Here is a 17,581-nt window from a genome sequence, read left to right on the forward strand (position 1 = left end):
TTAAATTAGACAAAAAATTTGTTAGAGGATCAGAACTATGTACATTAACATAATAGTTTTAAAATACAAATTAAACACAATTTTTATACGTGTGAATAATTTTTGCTAAAATTGTGTTGTGTTTTATGTAATAAACTAACCTAGATGGATATTTCATTCCTCATCTGAGCGAAAAAGAAATATATAATAACTATGAAAGTATGGCAAGGGAATAAATTTATTTTTCTGATATATTAATAGTAACTAAAATTGGTCCTCATTGCAGCTCTAGATGTGTATCTACCTGTGAACTTGTGTTTCATGTAATGCCTTCATTAGTAGAAGCTCATACACATATGCCTTCAGGGTTTTGGAATATAGTGCGGATATTACTGAATCCCTTTAATTGACATAAGTTTGGAAATTCTTTTGACTACTCTAGAAGTAAGGAATATGTTCCTATTTTTATTTTTTCCATAGCTTTTCAGATAGTTTTTTGACTCGGGACTTAAATATATAATCGGGATGATCAAATATGATTTTGTGTGAAATATTGGTATTTAGTTACAAATTCTACTTTACGTTCAAAGAAATCATTTGTAAAATATTTAAGATAGACTTAAAATATACAAGTCACTTAATAGATTTAGGATGTAAATGCTTGTAAATATTAGCATTACCTAAAAATAAATTTATAATGGTAACTTGAAGATACATGTGGCAATTTTTCATTGAGATACAGAAATGTGATATGCTTGTAATATATTCTGTAATTTATAAATATTTGATTGGATAATTATTTTATGTATTTGCTTAAACCGATTTTAGGGCAGCTAATATCTCCTAAGGACTTAAGATAGAATGAAAGAAGGAAAAATACCACTACTTGATATATTTTTAAAGGAAAAACTCCCATTTTTTCATCATCATTTGCTAAATTGTGAAACTTGTCAACATTGAACTTTAGAGACCATTTGATGGTCTTTTTCCACAAATTATTGCTTTCCTGTGCTTTTAATGCCTTGCAAAATTTTTGTGTACTTACAATATTAAGAGAACCAAATAGAAATGCACAAATATGTCTATTTCATCGAACTTAGATCTTTAAAGCTTAGACAGTTAACCCTACATAACAATTACAAAATCACTTCCCTCCTTTATTTCATTTTGGAGTGTAATTTCGCAAATACCAAAGGAACATTCCCGTAGCATACCTGCAGACCCTGGCTGAAATGACAGCAAACTTCAGAGTTTCTACTTGAACCAGAGTGACTCTTCCTTCTACAACGAAAACCCTAGCCAATTCGACATATCAGGTTGTTGGTTCCACATTTTGTCGATTTTTCAGAATTCCTTGTAAAAAGATTTGGCGCAGTGGTAAAGTTAAGTGGTGGGGGAAGAAATACTCCACATATAAAAGCAAATGAGTTTTTAAAGAATAGAAAATAATCTCTATGAGAAATTACTTCTAAATTATTCATTTGAAAATTAAACTTAGCTCTTGTTAACATTTCCGTAGAAACAGACATTTTAATTAAGCCAAATAAACAAAGAAAAAAAATCCCTAAAAGTAGGCACAATCATTTATCTATATACTCACAAATATATTGCTCTTTTCTGGTCATCAGTATTTTTTTTTTCTTGCTTTATTTGCTTCATTTCCTTTAACTTTATTCCCCCTTATTCATAGAGAGGTTTTCTGTCTAAGACTAAGTTGACTCTCTGCTTACTTATCAGTGAAGTCACTTCAGCAGAGTTATTCTTTGGAGTTATGTCCTCATCCCTAATCTGTATCCCTCAGCTAGAGCACTCGGTCTGGTGCTGCCCCATCCCTGCCCTAAGGCATGTAGAGAGAGGGCTCTTGCTTTGCCCAGTCTGTTCACCGAGCTCCCTTTGAAACTGGTGAGGAGGGAGGTCTATGGAGGGTGGAGATAGATGCACTGGGTGACTATTTGAAACCAGTGTAATTTGAAAATTTGCCATAAACTTTTGAGTGAGAGTTGGGCTGGGTGGTTTCCAGGTTTAGCATGCTTTCAGATATCAAAGGGAAAGTGGAAGGTTTCATTTTTATTTTAGAGGGCTCTGATATGAAAGGTTTTTTTCTGAATACCAAAATTTCAGTAATTGATCTGTAGATTTAAAAGGTATTAAAATACTCTTGATAACACTGCCATGTTAACGTATTTATATGTATGTGTCTAAACGGGCACACACACACATACATAATCGCACTTACCATGTAATAGTACTTAATGCCACCTGAGTGTTAATTTAAGTTTGGAGCAAATAAAATGTACACCACCTAGGAGAGTGTACCTGTATCTGAACATGAAGAAGGAATCACTGCTGTAATTGATACTTTTTGTTCACTAGGAAAAGTTTTTACACAGTTGGTATAGAGAAAGCCACATTTCATTTCGTCAAACCCAAAACATACTTCCTAACTGCCTTTGTATAAAAGCTAACACAACATGTCAGAAATAAGAGCATAACCCTCAATATACATTGAACTGGTGAAAGAAGTTAGGAATGGTTTGGCAAAGTTAATTTTTGTATAATTTTCTTTTCATTCACATTCATACCAGGTAGACTCTGTCAAATACCTATAGTAAAGAAGAACTTGTTCATGCATGCAGAACAAAATAAAATAAGATTAAAAGCTCCAGGAAATCAGCCTACTTCAAAAAACCATTAAAGTGTGCCTATCCCTCAAGCTTTACAAATGTGTTAATTGTCGTGTTTCAGTCATGTAAATATGTTTCAGCATAAAGTAACCAAGATTTCCTGTTATAGAAGCGCTGCGATCTGGGGGTGTGGGGGGAGGGGGGGGACGAAGGAGGACTAAATAACACACTGTAATGAAACCTGCCTTTGGGCAGCACATGCTTCAGTTCTGAATGCCCAGAAATACTTCGCAGACGCTCTAGGCTGCCTAGCAATGGGGATTTCTAATTCTGGCTAGCTTGACAAAGTAAATACAACTATTGAACATAAGGCAGCTCCTAATAAAAAACAACAATTCCCCCTTGTAAACACCTACATTTGGCCCCATTAAAAATTCTTTCTTCATCCCCAGGAACTCGCAGACCCTGCAGTGTGGGGGTCTCAAAGTAACTGAAGAGTGGTCGGGAGATTTAATGCTGTCAGGATGGTTTACATTGCCATTTCCACCGGGCACTTCATACCCCATCTCAGGGCTTGGTGGAGCAGTGTTCTGCATACACTGCAGGGCATTATGCAAGAAAACACATTGGCCATTATGCTCTCAGGACTCATTCACGGACAGCCAAAAGGAAATCAATATATTTTTTATATATGCTGTACTTATATACAAAAAAAAAAAGATATGATGGCGAGTTTCCAAAAGGAGAGTTCGTCAAAAGCTGCCAAATTTGAAAGTTATTTAGTGGACTGACATTAATATGATAACTTAAGCAATTATCTGATTTCAGAATTCCCTGATTTCTGCTTGTTCGTATCTTAGAATTCATCTGTTCCATAAACTATCGGTCAGACCTCTGCCAGTCCCTAAATTGAATAGTGGATCTGCTGTAGTTCTAAAAATTTCTGGGATTTACGGATCCACCTTGAGTTTACACACACATTGATCTGCTCACAGTTTACTGAGTCAGAGGTTTCAGATGCTAAGAAAGAGGAAACATTTGTTTAAATTCTAGGAAACAAAAACAAAGGGAATGTTACCTTTTGCCACCTCCAGAATAGTTTCCATATGCTTTAAAAGAACAAAGGGGATAAAAAAGAAATTCTCATGTAATTAGTAGTTTGAATTTATTTCTAAAAGAAGTGTTGTTGTTGTTGTTTTTCGGGTTCAGCATTCAGCTCTAAAACACTGTATGTTCTTAAAATATCTTACTACTATTAAGCTACCTGAGGGCTAGTACCTAAAATCCTGCTCCGGAATGTTTCCTCACTTGCAGAGGACAGAAGGGGGGATTCCTGGACAGAGCAGGCTTGAAGAGCCTATCAAAATGACAGTCTGTGCACAGGAAGATCCCCATCTCCTTCCATTTCCTGCCATAGCAGCAATAAGTAGGCCCTAGGGCTCAAGCATCTCTCAGCTTGGCCCTGCTGAAGCTTAATTCAAATTCTACGCACTCTGGAGCTTATATGCTCCAGCCTGCATTGTGCGCTCCAGAGCCACACAAGCCTTGGGGTAAGCAGCAGTTGGAGACCAGTAAAAAGATTGCCAGAGTGAGAAGCCCTGTGCACAATTAAGGAAAGATGAATGGAAGGGAGTCAGTTGGAGAGATAGGGAGAGTCTCACTGAGGCAGTGGTTCACAAGCAGGGGATCCCAGGGATGGCAGTGATCATGGGTGACTCATCCATCCCATCCCTTTATCCCAGAGAAGAAGTTAATGGGTGTGGTTTCAGGCATTTCTGCTGTCCAAGTTTAAGTAACAATTTAAGCCACCTTATTCCATCTATTACGTGGATGATTTTTTTTCAGTCCTACTCATGTTAGAACATTAATGAGCATAAAATGTACCAAAGAACAAAGGAGAAACCAAAAGAAAAGAAAGGAAAAAGATACTGGCTTTCGTTTGGAAGGTAAAACCATTGTAAGCAAAGTTCTTTAGGAGTAATCTAGTTTGTTCTCTGTTGATATATGAAATAAAAGAGGAAATTAACATGACTCTCCCACATCTTAAATGTCTGACAGTTTGGGGACATTGGGCCTGACACTTGGTGGTATGCTTATTACTATATTGTCCAAAAGATTCTGGCTTACATTTTAAGAAGATTAAACTCAGCAAACCAGCCTCACAAACAGTACTGCCAGAGTTTCTCCTCCACGAACACTTCATACAGGGTCCACCCACTCCAGCTAGAAGCTTCCTGTTGCTTGGCAGGAGATTGGGAACCACCACGCCCCACAGGAGGAGGATGGGAGTAGACAGCTACTATAGGTCACTTAGGAGATAGACTATTTCTTCTGAATCAGAAGGACACAGGATCTAGAAGAACAAGTGTACACCACCTTTTGGAAAATTCTGTCTTTAATTGGATATATCTGTTTGCAACTCTTGTTTTGTATTATTAAAAATGCCTATGCATGGTTTTATAAGGATATGGGTGAGATAGCCCTTGTATTCAGAGAAATAAATTTACATCACTCCTTTGCTACCCTTTGCTCTAAGAATTAAGGCCAAGTCACTTACAAACCCTACACAATCTGATACCTACCTACCAAGCCAAATTTCTCATAGCCACTCCCTTATTTGTTTACTGCTCCAAAAAGCTGACTTTTTTCCTGTCCTTCAAACGTGCCAAGCTTATTCCTGCCTTAAGGCTTTGTATTTGATGACCTTTGCCTGGAAACTTCTTTTTCCAGGTCTTCATGGGTCCCTTCTCAAATTGAAAATCTTAGCTCAAATGTACTCTCTGGAAAGGCCTTCACCATATAAGGTGGTACCACCCCAGCCAATATCATATTACCATGTATTATTTCCTTAAAAGCACCTCTCACTATCTGAATTATCTTTGTTTGCTTTCCTATATGTTAGCTATCTCTCCTTGAGTTATGTAGATGTCCATGTATTCTCTTTCTGAAGTTGTGAATTCTTTGAAAGCAGGGATCTTGCCTGTCTTGTTCACTATTTTATCTCTAGTAGTTAGAAAAGTTCTGGCCCGTAGAGTAATGAATGAGAATATGACTTTGAAGCCAGGCTGCCTGAGTTCAAATACCATTCCAGTATCCTGAAGTTGCAACATCACTTCTACTCTCTTCAAATTTGGTCACGTGATCCACAACTAGCTGACAGGAAAGCCTGGAAATAGAGTTTTTTATTCAGGATGGCCACCTATTCAAGAGTTCTTCTACCAAAGGGAAAAGGGAGAGTAGGTATTTAGAGGATAATCATCAGTCTCTGTCATAGTCCACAACCCGTGGAACCCAAATATCCGTGCACAGCCTTCTTCCCACACACATACTGCCTCTCTGTGAGTGAGTGGAGAATCCTGCTGGTACAAACCAGCAATTCTGCGCCCTTGCAGTGGAGGACTTCAGCCCAGTTTGTAATCCCCAGTTCCGCTCTCTGGAAGGAACTCCCTTGTCCGTTATCCTCCGTATCCTTTTAGGACGTTCTTCCTTGTCCATTATTCATGGCTACATGAAGTCACCATCAGAGAGTATGCTTTTGGGGGGCTGCACAGTTTTGATAGATCAGGTTTGGGGACCTAAGATTATTTTAGGGGTTGAATAATCGTAGACTTTTGACCAGGCTTATGGTTTCTTTGGCAGTACAATCCCATCAAGACTTTAGAAGGTTCCCAGTCCATTCACTTCCCTTCAGTCCCACATGCAAGTAATCTCAGCCAAAGAGTTGTCTGGACATAGTTCTAGGATTCAGCTGCAGGAAGCCTATCCCATCGAATTATTTTATGTAGAGGAGAGAGAGTTTATCCCAGAAAACTAGGGGGCTAGCGAAATAATTGGAAGGCCTGAAGGACATTGCCACCAAACTGGCCTTCAGGGACGCTGCTGCTTCCTCAGTCAGGAAGGTGAGGAATTGGGAGGCCGCCACTAGGGCTGTTAACTGGAAGCACACACCTCTATGGCTGTGATTTTGGGGGTGTAGGTTCTCACTACTACCCCTGCAGTATTCCTTGACCCCCCACGAAGCAAGTAACTGGGCCCTGAAACACTGGTCTGCCCTCCACTTCTGCACCTGCCTCTCAACTCCCATGGAGCCGTTGGCCAGCCCCTGCAATACCAGTGCAGAGAAACAAGGCCCCTGCAGTAGTGCTTGCAGACTGCAGGACTCAGAGCAGGGAGGTGCCTGCCGCTTCTGTCCCACCGGCTGACCTAGTACCAATGCCCCTGACTCCAGAAGTGTCGTTCACACCTTTCCCTCCTGCAGAGGTTGGACTGGATACTTGTCCACCACAGCTGTTACCTTCCAAGGCTTGAGTCTTATTTTCTGGCCTCTCTGTTCTACCCACATCCCCCTTACCTTGTTAGTAACTAGCTTGACTCCATCTAAAATAACCAACTTGAGGGGCGCCTGGGTGACTCAGGCAGTTAAGCGTCTTCCTTCCGCCCAGGTCGTGGTCTTGGGGTCCTGGGATGAGGCCCCGCATCAGGCTCCCTGCTCAGCAGGGTATCTGCTTCTCCCTCTCCCTCCTCCTCTGCCCCCCACTCGTGCTCACTCACTCTCTCACGCTCTCTCTCTCTCAAATAAACAAAACCTTTAAAAATAATAAATAATATAGGGGCGCCTGGGTGGCTCAGTCATTAAGCGTCTGCCTTCGGCTCAGGTCATGATTCCAGGTCCTGGGATCAAGCCCCGCATCGGGCTCCCTGGTCCGCGGGAAGCCTGCTTCTCCCTCTCCCACTCCCCCTGCTTGTGTTCCCTCTCTCGCTGTGTCTCTCTCTCTGTCAAATAAATAAATAAAATCTTTAAAATAAATAAATAAATAAATAAATAAATAAATAAATAATATGATCAACTTGAGAGGGAAGGCAATACCCTTCATGTGACTTTCATCTCAGAACTGGCTCCCAATTTGTAGCCAGTCCCTTAATGAGGGTATTTCCGCAGGGCTTAGGGGCACGGCCACCTCCTGTGAAGGCTGCCCACTTCGGTGTGCAGGGCAGAAACAGGTGGCCTTCTTCAGTCCTCTGAGGCCCCAAGTTACCCAGCCTTTCATCGGTGTAGACTCTGGGCTGAAGGCACAGCACCTGCTTTAAGAGGCGTGGTCCTTTCTGACCCTTCTTCCAAATTCTCTAGCTCTAGCCTACGTTCCTTTCTCTTTTATAAATAACTTTGCTGAAAGTGGCAAGAAGCAGCTAACGCAACAATATCCTGAATTTCTCCAGTGCTTCGCCTGCAGCCAGTGATCGGGAGGTATACGGTGTGCCTTCCAGGTTATCACAGTCATAGCCAGGATCACCAGCCTTCCAGTCTGCAGTCTGACCTCACCGCCCACTTTCCAACCGCTGAGCCATTTAAATCACAGAACTCAAGCGCTCCATTTTGCAGGTACCAAATTCTGCATAAACAGGACACGGGTTAGGCTGTTATTGCAGAGCTCCAAAAATACAGTGGCTTGAATAATGGAGAAGTTCACATATGTCTCATTTTAAAGCCCAAGTTAGTGACCCAGGGTCTTTGGGTAGCCAGATGGTATCGGGAAACCCTTGACTAATTTTCTCATTTTGCTGTACCCCCTCCTCAATGCATAGCTTCTGATTGATGATCCAGAATGGCTGCTTCAGCACCCACCCTCAAGTCCACATTTCAGCAAGTGGGAAGAGGGGAGTTAGGCTTACTGCTAACATTTATGGAGCCTAGAGCAGTAAGGCAAATAAAGGACCACATAATTATTAAATGCCTAAATATCCTAAAGTTACCAAGCCAAGAAACCATGAAATATGCATTATCTTCCTTCCTTCGCAAATACAACTTTCTGGAAAGTCACGTTTAAATTTAGGATATGGGTTCCAGTCTAGAACTTGGAGACATAGGGAGAATTGGCCTATAGCCCACCCCCTTTCTCTTCCCACTCCTGTCTCCTTTCCACACACAGGCCCAAATGCTTGAAGACACGCAGCCTGCACATCCAGCCTCCATCCACACGCCACACAAACAGCGGTCCCTTGGCTACTCCCGGGGCCCCAGGTGTGCATATAGACGACACGATCCTCCCTTGGGACAGAACGTGGGGAAGAAACCTGCGCAGACTTTGTAGCCATTTGGACAGGGAGTTCTGAATTCTGAATACCCAGAGCATGTCCTATAAAGAAGAGGCACATCCTCTTTGCCCTGGAATTCCTCACCCCATGAGGAAAGGTGGATCAGGGCCCACGAGGGGGGGGGCCCTCTCGCTGAGGTGAGGGAAAGAGGAAGTAAAAGCACCTCCCCTTCTTCACAGATCAGACCCTAAACTTAACCATAGCACTTCTGCCCAAGATGAATTGACCAGGACTTAGTCACTCAGCCTCATCTATTGGCAAGGGAAGCTGGGAAATGTGACCTTTATTCTGGGAGGCCATATGCCCCACTAATATTCGGAGATTCCTTTACTGTCTGCAAAGGAAGAGAATAGATACTGAGAGTAAGCTAGCAATCTCTGCCACAGACACATGCCTTTTCACAAATCACACTTTTGTTTAGACAAGTGAGTTCTTCACAAGCTGCTTTCAGAGAGGTGAGTTTGGAGGCAAGACAATACTGTCAGATATAATTGACGGTCAAAATAATTGCACACCTGAGCATTTTTCAATGGGCAGCCAGTATGCAATATGCCAGCTCTGAAATCTTGTCTAATTTTCAGATCAATCAGGAAGAACCAAATGAATTGTTTTCAATTCAAAGGATATAGTATAATTATGACATTCAATAAAACAATTTTAATCTTAAACCCTGAGAGTAGAATTGCATTTTAAACAAAAAACTAAAACTTAAAACCTGACCGTGTTTGGCAGAATTTTTTCCAGAAATACTCAGCCACCACCAAATGTACATTTAACAATCCAAAAAGAGGAAAAATTGGTTCTGGCATTGTTTCTCCTGGCCTGCTCATATAGGAGAGTAACATAAAACTCACCAAAAATTAGGCAGATGCATCTTCCACGTTGCAAAATTTTAACCAGATATTGAATAATTGCAATATAACATTACATTGTCATGATGTAATAATGATGGAATGAGTGTAACAATGTAAATATAATCATTACGTAAGGGCATATGACACTGACTTATTTTGTAAGTTGAAACAACACTCTAAAATCTTGTGAAGAGGGGCGCCTGGGTGGCTCAGTCAGTTAAGCATCTGCCTTCGGCTCAGGTCATGATCCCGGGGTCTTGGGATCGAGCCCTACATTAGACTCCCTGCTCGCGGGGAGCTTGCTTTTCCCTCTCCTCCCCGCTCACGTGCTCTCTCTTACTCTTTCTTTCTCTCTCTCTCTCAAATAAATAAATAAAATCTTTAAAGAAACAAATAAGTAAATAAAATAAAAAATAAAATCTTGTGAAGAAATAATAGCAACACCACGATGATGAATATGCCAAGTCCCTCTGCCCTCCTCCCTGCGCCAATGGAAGGAAGTCCATCTTTCCACTAAAGAAAGGGAAATACCTCTTTTTACATATAGAGCAAGAGGGACCCTGACCGCTGCCTTGGCCCCGCGCCCTGAGCTCATTGAGGCATCAGGTGTGCGTTTCCTTGGTCAGAAAGCAAGATTGGAGTCATCGGCAGCTCGCACACTGAGGGAATGTTCTGGCTTGTGATCATTTTGCTGTGGCCCTTCTTGAAACTATAGCTGACTTTTATAGTTGTCTCCCAATAGCCATTTGCTCCATCTTCCATAGGAATAGATTCGTTGAACATGTTTACACATTTCACAGCACTTCCCAGCCTCCCTTGTAGCCGGCCAGGTGCAGCCATGTCTAAGTTCTGGACATGAGTGGAAGTGATGTGTCCAGCTTCCAGATCTGGCCTTCTTGGCCCCTGCTTCCCACCAGCTGAGAGAAAGCAAAAACAGCAGTCTTGGAGCCAGAAGTGGAAGAGGCCCCTGTTGAGGATGGCAGACCAGTCCTCACAGCTCAGGATTGCCAGCTTCTGGACTATAAAGTGGGAGAGAAATAAACTTCTACCTTTTTTAAGCCATTTATTGGAGGGGGCGGGAGTGTGTCTAGATTCCAGCTACTCAGCCTATATTCTAGTTCATTCCCTACCATTCATAGCAGTGCCTCATAACCAGAATATGGCTTCAGAAATCAGCAAGTCATCCTCCAGGCGAGGGCATCACATGGCTCTTGAAAGAATCTGGAATGGAATGAGATGGCATGTCTTTTGTTAATTTGTTTTTTCTCTTCGTCATGTAAAGAGGGGGAAATGCTTTTAAGATTCAAGTAGAGAAGCTTCATCTTCTGACATGTCCTTTATTAGTTCTTTTGTCAGCAGTGAAGACGTGTGCAAAAGACAGATTTTTAAAAGAAGATGGACCCCACATTGCCTCTGCGGTACATCCATGCATATTTTCACTGGCCCAGAAGCTAGGCATCTGACATGCCCCATTTTCGCTACTGCGTTCCTAAGTATGAGGGAAATTGTTTAGACTTTTTAAATCTTTCCAGAAACGAGGACTGTGATCGCAGTTTCCTTTTTGGTTTCTTCACTGGGCCACAGTAGAGGGTAATGTACACTCAGTGCTCAGAAACCAGCGTAGTGACTGAGACCGCTGGCTAAGTCTGATAGCCTGTTGTTGTTGCTTATAATTATGTGTAGTTTATTACATTTGTAGAATTGTTTCCTTGCCTTAATCAACTCACTTATTTTTATCTGGTTGAACCATATGTATTTTTATAAGCCATCTCAACTTTTTTGGAGCAAGAAGAGATATAAATAAATTAGTGTACTACTTGGTACTTCAGAGGATACTTATACATGTCATTTGATCCTGACAGCAGTCTCATGACGGGAGAATCATCCCCCAGTGATAGATGAGGACACGCTGAGACTCACACAGGAAAATTGACTTGTCCAACGTCACTGAGAGGGAGTGACAGACGGACAGACATATCAGACTTTCACTGGCTGCCTCTGTTAAGTGACCAGTGTAGAGCCTATGTGTTCTAAGGTGTTTACAAGTTTTCATTTAATTTGGCTCTGGGAGCGCTGGCTGGCCCAGTCGGTAGAGCATGAGTCTCTCGATCTCGGGGTTGTAAGTTTGAGCCCCACACCGAGTGTAGAGATTACTTAAAAATAAAATCTTAAACAAAAAATAAAATAAAATGGCTGTGTTTTAAAGAACAGAAGAAAAATCTATTAGAAAGTATTTTGAAACATTAACACTGATTTCTGTGAATCTGATTAATGCGAAGTGTGACTGTTCAGGAAATGTCAAAGCATAAAAAAGATTAAAACAACTCTCTCTTCATCTGGGAAAGGTTAATATGTACTACATCAAATAGAAAACAGTGCCTGGTGGTTTGGTCTTGGCAAAATATGAAAAATATAAATTGATTGAACTTACTTTAATGGGTATTTACCTGCAATTTGTCTCAAATCCAGGTATAATCTAGATTCATTATCTTGCCCCTTCTGTCTGGGAGCTGTGAGTGCTGAGCACGGGGCTGGCAGGCGGGGAGAAAGGAATTAGGAAGAGAAACTGTGGAGCCAGGAAATCCAATCCTGTGTGTCTATAGGACCCACTTAGTTGCTGACTCAAGAAGGAACAAAGAGACAGAGATGTAAGCAGAGGGGGAAGAATCTCAAAGTCTGGCTCAGCTCGGTACCCCACGGAGCTGCGGAGCAAAGCACTCCTGCTGCTGTCGCTTTATTCTGACCCAGGGCTTCCTAGGGGCCTAAGGGTGCCTTTTGGCAGGAGCTCCCCTAATCTGCCAGAGTACTTTGGCAGCCCTGCTGTTTCCCACCTTGCAGCACCGGAGAGGAGAGACCCATTAATCCAGTGGGACCGCTGCAAATCACCTAGGCCTCGGTGAGAAACTGGGAGTTGTCATGTCTTTCTCAAATCCCTTTGCCTACACAGAAAGCATCATTTTAGACAAGGCATTAATGGAAAAAATAGACAGACAGCCAGAGATGCATCTCCTGCATTAGCCACACGGTCTCTTCCTCCCAGAATCTGGGAAAAGAAAATCAGGTGGGAAAAATTTCCACTCAAGATATAAGTTTTGGGCCCTCGCTCAGAACTCCAGGTATAAAATGAGAAAGGTGAAGACCTTGATTTGGTTTCCAAGGTTGAAAATGGTATGGTATTTTTTTTTAATAGTCTGATTTTTATTTAAACCATTACTCAGTGAAACCTCAAGGTCTAAAAGTCGGTATGTCCCCCCAGCCTTGCAGCTTTAATCGAAAGGAGGTCACATGCTATGCAGAGTATCTTACAGCATATTTTTTCAGAAGACAGATCTGGGGTACAGCAGCATCTGACCATTTACATGTCAAGTGTGTAAATGCTTTGGAAGCCTCAAAGGAAAAGTCCCTGACACACCTGGCAAGCTTGGAACCTGATCTCTCCTTCTTCCTCGCTGCTCACATTGCACTGACATGGTGCACAGGGGGAGGCTCAGAAAGGAAGAGAACAAAACCCACGGCTTGAGAATTTAGAGTGCAAAGTAAGCTCATTCAAGTAACGATCAACAGAGCCGGCAAAATCACTCACATAGTTCCAAGAGCCATCCTTGGGCTTTGTCAAAGGACATAAGTATGCAAACTAGCGTTTACCATGTAGCATTTGGTTAGAAGCATTTAACCATATCAACCAAAATTTTTGTGCTCAGAAGTTACACACGAATGATATTTGACTTTTCTTCAAACCCATTCAACCTGAAAGATTTCCAAACATGTCACACGTCACATTTAGCTACTTTTGCTATGAAGGGCTTTCAGCCAACTGGCTCACGTTCATTGCCTAGAGAAGCAGAGGAAGAGAAATTTGTAGCAAATAGGTAAGCTCCTGAAATAAATTGTCTTATGCTGGTTCTGAACAGCTACACTAGCTTCCTCATTTAGATTATCCAAACAGTATGACCCTTCACCCGAACGCATCTTAAAGATGTATGTATCAGCTCCCCTGTTAAGCAAATTACCATCTCTACATGTCAGAATCAATTCATTATTTAACACCTAGCCCATCTCCATGAAGCTTTCTCCTCCCCTTCCCCCACCCGATTTCGGCTTTGTCTCTCCTTTCTTGCAGACATCACTTGGAGGGCTCACTGATGGTTACCACTGTGCTTGTCTTACTTATGCTCCTGGAATTAGAAGTAATGGGGAAGGTGCTCTGTTCACCTTGCTTTGAGTAGATTCTAAATATTTGTTGAGTCCAGTTGATTTCCTAAGTAGCCTAATCACCATCTGACATAATCTTTATGAGGTCCCAACCAAAAGTATACACACACACGTTTTTTTATGGTGAATTTTCTTTACATTTCAGATAACCTTCAGATCATGCATGTATCCTAGTTATTAGTAATAACTACAGGATCTTAAAGGAACATTAAAGTTCAGACATATAATTAAATGTCTCTTTCCCTCCAATTTCCTCACATGAACACTGATAGAGTTAACACTGCAAAGACATTCATAACCTCAGACTTTAGAGTTATGCATGTCTTTTAGATTCTTGAGCCTTTCATGCTTTCATTTCTGCCTGAAATACTTTCGGGGTGGGGGGGGAGGGGAACCAGGCTATGAAGAAATGAAAGAAAAAAAAATAAAACAAAGAAACAAGTATGTCTTTATTTGACTTTTTAAAAATCATTCAAGAAATAGACATTTAGTTATTTGATATATGACAGGTTGGGTGCTATGGATACAAATGAGTGTTACTATGCGGATATTACTATATGGATATGACAGCGTTTTCTTGACCTTTCTGACATCTTTGTTGGTCATAGGTCCATAATAGTGTCTTCCATCCTAGGTACATTTGCATTAAAAACTAAGTACCTGCGAACTGAAGTCAAAGAATATTGTCGTAAATTTTTTTAATGTTTTAAAATATTTTGATCCTCTGCACACAGCTTGTGTTTACACGGCACTAAAGAAGCCTTTTATCAGGAAAGAAACTCTCCAGAACATATGCTGATGGATCATAGTATTTTGACCAAAAAAAAAAAGTGTTTCTATCTTTTTCATCTTTTTTTTTTTTCATATTATAGGGAGTTTTCCAAATGAAGGGTTTCAGATAGGTTGTCTCCAGGTCAGTTCACTCCTGCAAGGCTTTGGCTAGTCATCAGGGGACACCCCCTTCCTACCTCACTTATCTTTAGCGTCCCACCCCCACTCTGTGCCTCACGCAACAAACATGTTCGTTTGAGTTTGGATTTTTGTGAAAATTGTATAGGCTGGGGGCACTGTTGTTAAAAGGAATTTGATAGAGATCCTTTTGAGAACCAAAAAAGTTCTTTTGAAATATGAATATTTCTCCCTAATTACAGTAACTGTTGTGCACTTATGGTCAGTTCGTGCATCTGCTTGAATCAGCCTCCTTGAATCTGCAGAAAAACAGTTAAGATGGGGGAGATGTTCAGAGCTACACTATACTTTGGAAAACATGACCAACGTTATGCATAGAAACAAACTTACCAAGACCTGAAACAGATGTCATAGCTGACTTAGCGGAGGATATAAAAAATCTTGATCCTATGATTGGTATCTTTTTTTTTTCATTATGTCAATATTTCTACAAAAAATGTAAGTTCCTAAAGAAAGTATAGCCTTGAAATAGAATCATCAGGTCAACTTAATAAAAGGGAAACAAGCATTTGGAGGAATCCATAATTGCTGAAAAGCTACTTTCAATTTTAAAATAGCATTTTGGAGCCCTGGCAAAAACAAAGCCAAGCCAACAAACAACCCCACCATTCTTACAATAGTGTTCTTTCTCAAGTTTGCCTTTATTTGTGCATTTACATATTTTCATTTTGACCTAAATAAGAGAAATCTTAATGTGTTTAGGTTTGGACTCTGGAAACATTCCACTAAGATCCCTGGTCCAGTGTCTGCGATGGCTAGAATTTGTAAAACCTAGTAGGAAGAAGATGTGATTATCTTGGGTCTCGGTCTGAAGAACTGTTTTAGCAGGAATTTCATCCGCAAGACTAAATGCTGATCAACAGAGCATAATATTGTATTCTGAAGTGTGCTAGCTAAAGCAAAATTATTTTTTTTCTTCTTTCTTTCCTTCCGAAATCTTCTGCCACAGCGACTGCATTTGCCTCCAGACTTGTCAGACACAGTGAGCCGCTCAAGCAAACAGGATCTGGCAGAATCCTCCAAGCTGCTGGGCCCAGGCTGTGGCAGGATGGCCGGAGGCAAGCAGCACCTGGACTTCTAGCGGTTCCTCCTTAGTCGTTGCATGCAGAATTATATGACACCCTAATTATGATTGCTAATAGCTTCTGTAAATATTTTTCTTAACGATTTGACCCTCCAATCCTTGAAAAACAGTTAGGATTGCAAAATGAGGCCACCGCTCTTCATTTTCCTTACCCAACTTTTTATGCAGAAAGAGTACAGCAAAACTACTTTCATTTTAAAATTTTGTTTTATACTCTATTTAGAGAAAGCAGATAATTTTATTTTTAAGTAAAATGTCAGAAACTCCAAGTGCCTCACAGTGGTCATTAGTATACATATATTAAGGCACTTAGTCCATGTTAAGTGCATATTACAGCAGGTAGTGTATAAAACAGTATGAAATTCATAATTGCATATGAAAAACATTTTCTCTTTATTTCTGAAAAAGTCACTTGCCACCAAAAAATGCTAAGGTGTTTTTTAAAAATGAAAAATTAATTTGCTAATATATGTGAAGACTATAATAAAATGAATTTGCATTTATGCATCCTGTTATTAAATTGATGAACACAAAATAACATTTTGGGATTAAGATTCCATTAAAGATCAGTAGTCTACCATACTAGTTAATAAATCTAAAGAACTTGAGTGACAGAAAGCATAGAAAAAGAAGTTGATGGTCTTCTGTTTTGTAATCCTAAACAATTGAAGTCAGCACTATGAAATTACGTCAGCAGACATAATTCAGGATTGAAATTCAAACTGACAGCTACATTAACACTAGGGGAAAGCATGTATTGAAGCTTGGTGAGAGATTTTTACAGAACATAGGTCTGAGACAAAGTAGCAAACTGAAACTAACTCAGATTTCCATTGCATCAGGTAAGCCCTTTGTGAATCAAGAACGTTGGTTGGGTATGCACATTTATAACCATATAGACATGTATTTGGGGGGTAGATAGCACATCGAACCAGTTTTCATATAAAACACTAGGTTTTTGAATCACAGTTCCATATTCTCAAAGCTTTTGACAAATAGACAAAAAGTGAAGGTTAGGAAGTAACTTGCATTTAAGTAAAGAATCTCAATTTTTAAAAAGCTGCTTAACGTCCATTAGGAGAAACTGAATTTCTAAAATTCTTCAGTGATGTTAGAATAAATTTTGAAGCAGTTATAACTAGCATTTTTAAGCAGTTTGCTTGTAATACACCACAAATTATACTTTATTTGTTCTTGACAACATTGTAGAAAACAAAGACTAGGTTTTTAAAACTGTCTAACCAACATGATGAATGTCAGTCACTTAAAAAAAAAAAAACCCACTGTAGCATAAACACACACTGTATACAGGTTTTATTCAGAATTAGAATAATTGAATCAATGACAGTGATTCGCCAGGATGTCAAATCTCTCCATCATATCCTGTCACTACCAGTTTATTTTTTGTGATCAAAATCAAAAAGACAACTATTTTGTCACCCGCTATTTTATTAGTACTAAAAATCAGGTTTCTTCTATTTTTTTAGAATGTCTGGTTTATTTTTTTTCACTTCTTTTAATTCGAAAGACAAATTCTTCCCCATTTTCTTTTCAAAATAAAGTTTCAGAATTGATCTGTCAGTTAAAATTAAAGGGCTTTTATATTAAGCAAAGGTGCTTTTAAAATGTAAAGCAACTTAAAAAAAATCAATTTAGTCCATAGATAATAAATAATGTGCAGATACTCCACAAAAGCTTTGCTATGTCCTTTGAAAGCATTATGAACAATTTGAATAAATTCAAATGAATATTTTAGTTGGGTTATT

General features: G+C 40.1%; 1 protein-coding gene across 1 annotated transcript in view; it reads left to right on the plus strand.

Moving 5' to 3' along the window:
• The window catches only part of ELP4 (elongator acetyltransferase complex subunit 4), a 242,469-nt gene extending 226,464 nt beyond the window's left edge, over positions 1-16,005 (plus strand). Inside the window, exon 10 of the mRNA XM_032413876.1 lies at positions 15,681-16,005. Within this exon, the coding sequence (XP_032269767.1) occupies positions 15,681-15,812 (132 nt within the window). The 3' untranslated portion in view covers positions 15,813-16,005. The remainder of the gene's footprint in view (positions 1-15,680) is intronic.
• The last annotated feature ends 1,576 nt before the right edge of the window (positions 16,006-17,581 follow it).

This window comes from Phoca vitulina, unplaced genomic scaffold, assembly GCF_004348235.1.
Source record: "Phoca vitulina isolate PV1807 unplaced genomic scaffold, GSC_HSeal_1.0 scaffold16, whole genome shotgun sequence".
Taxonomy (NCBI): domain Eukaryota; kingdom Metazoa; phylum Chordata; class Mammalia; order Carnivora; family Phocidae; genus Phoca; species Phoca vitulina.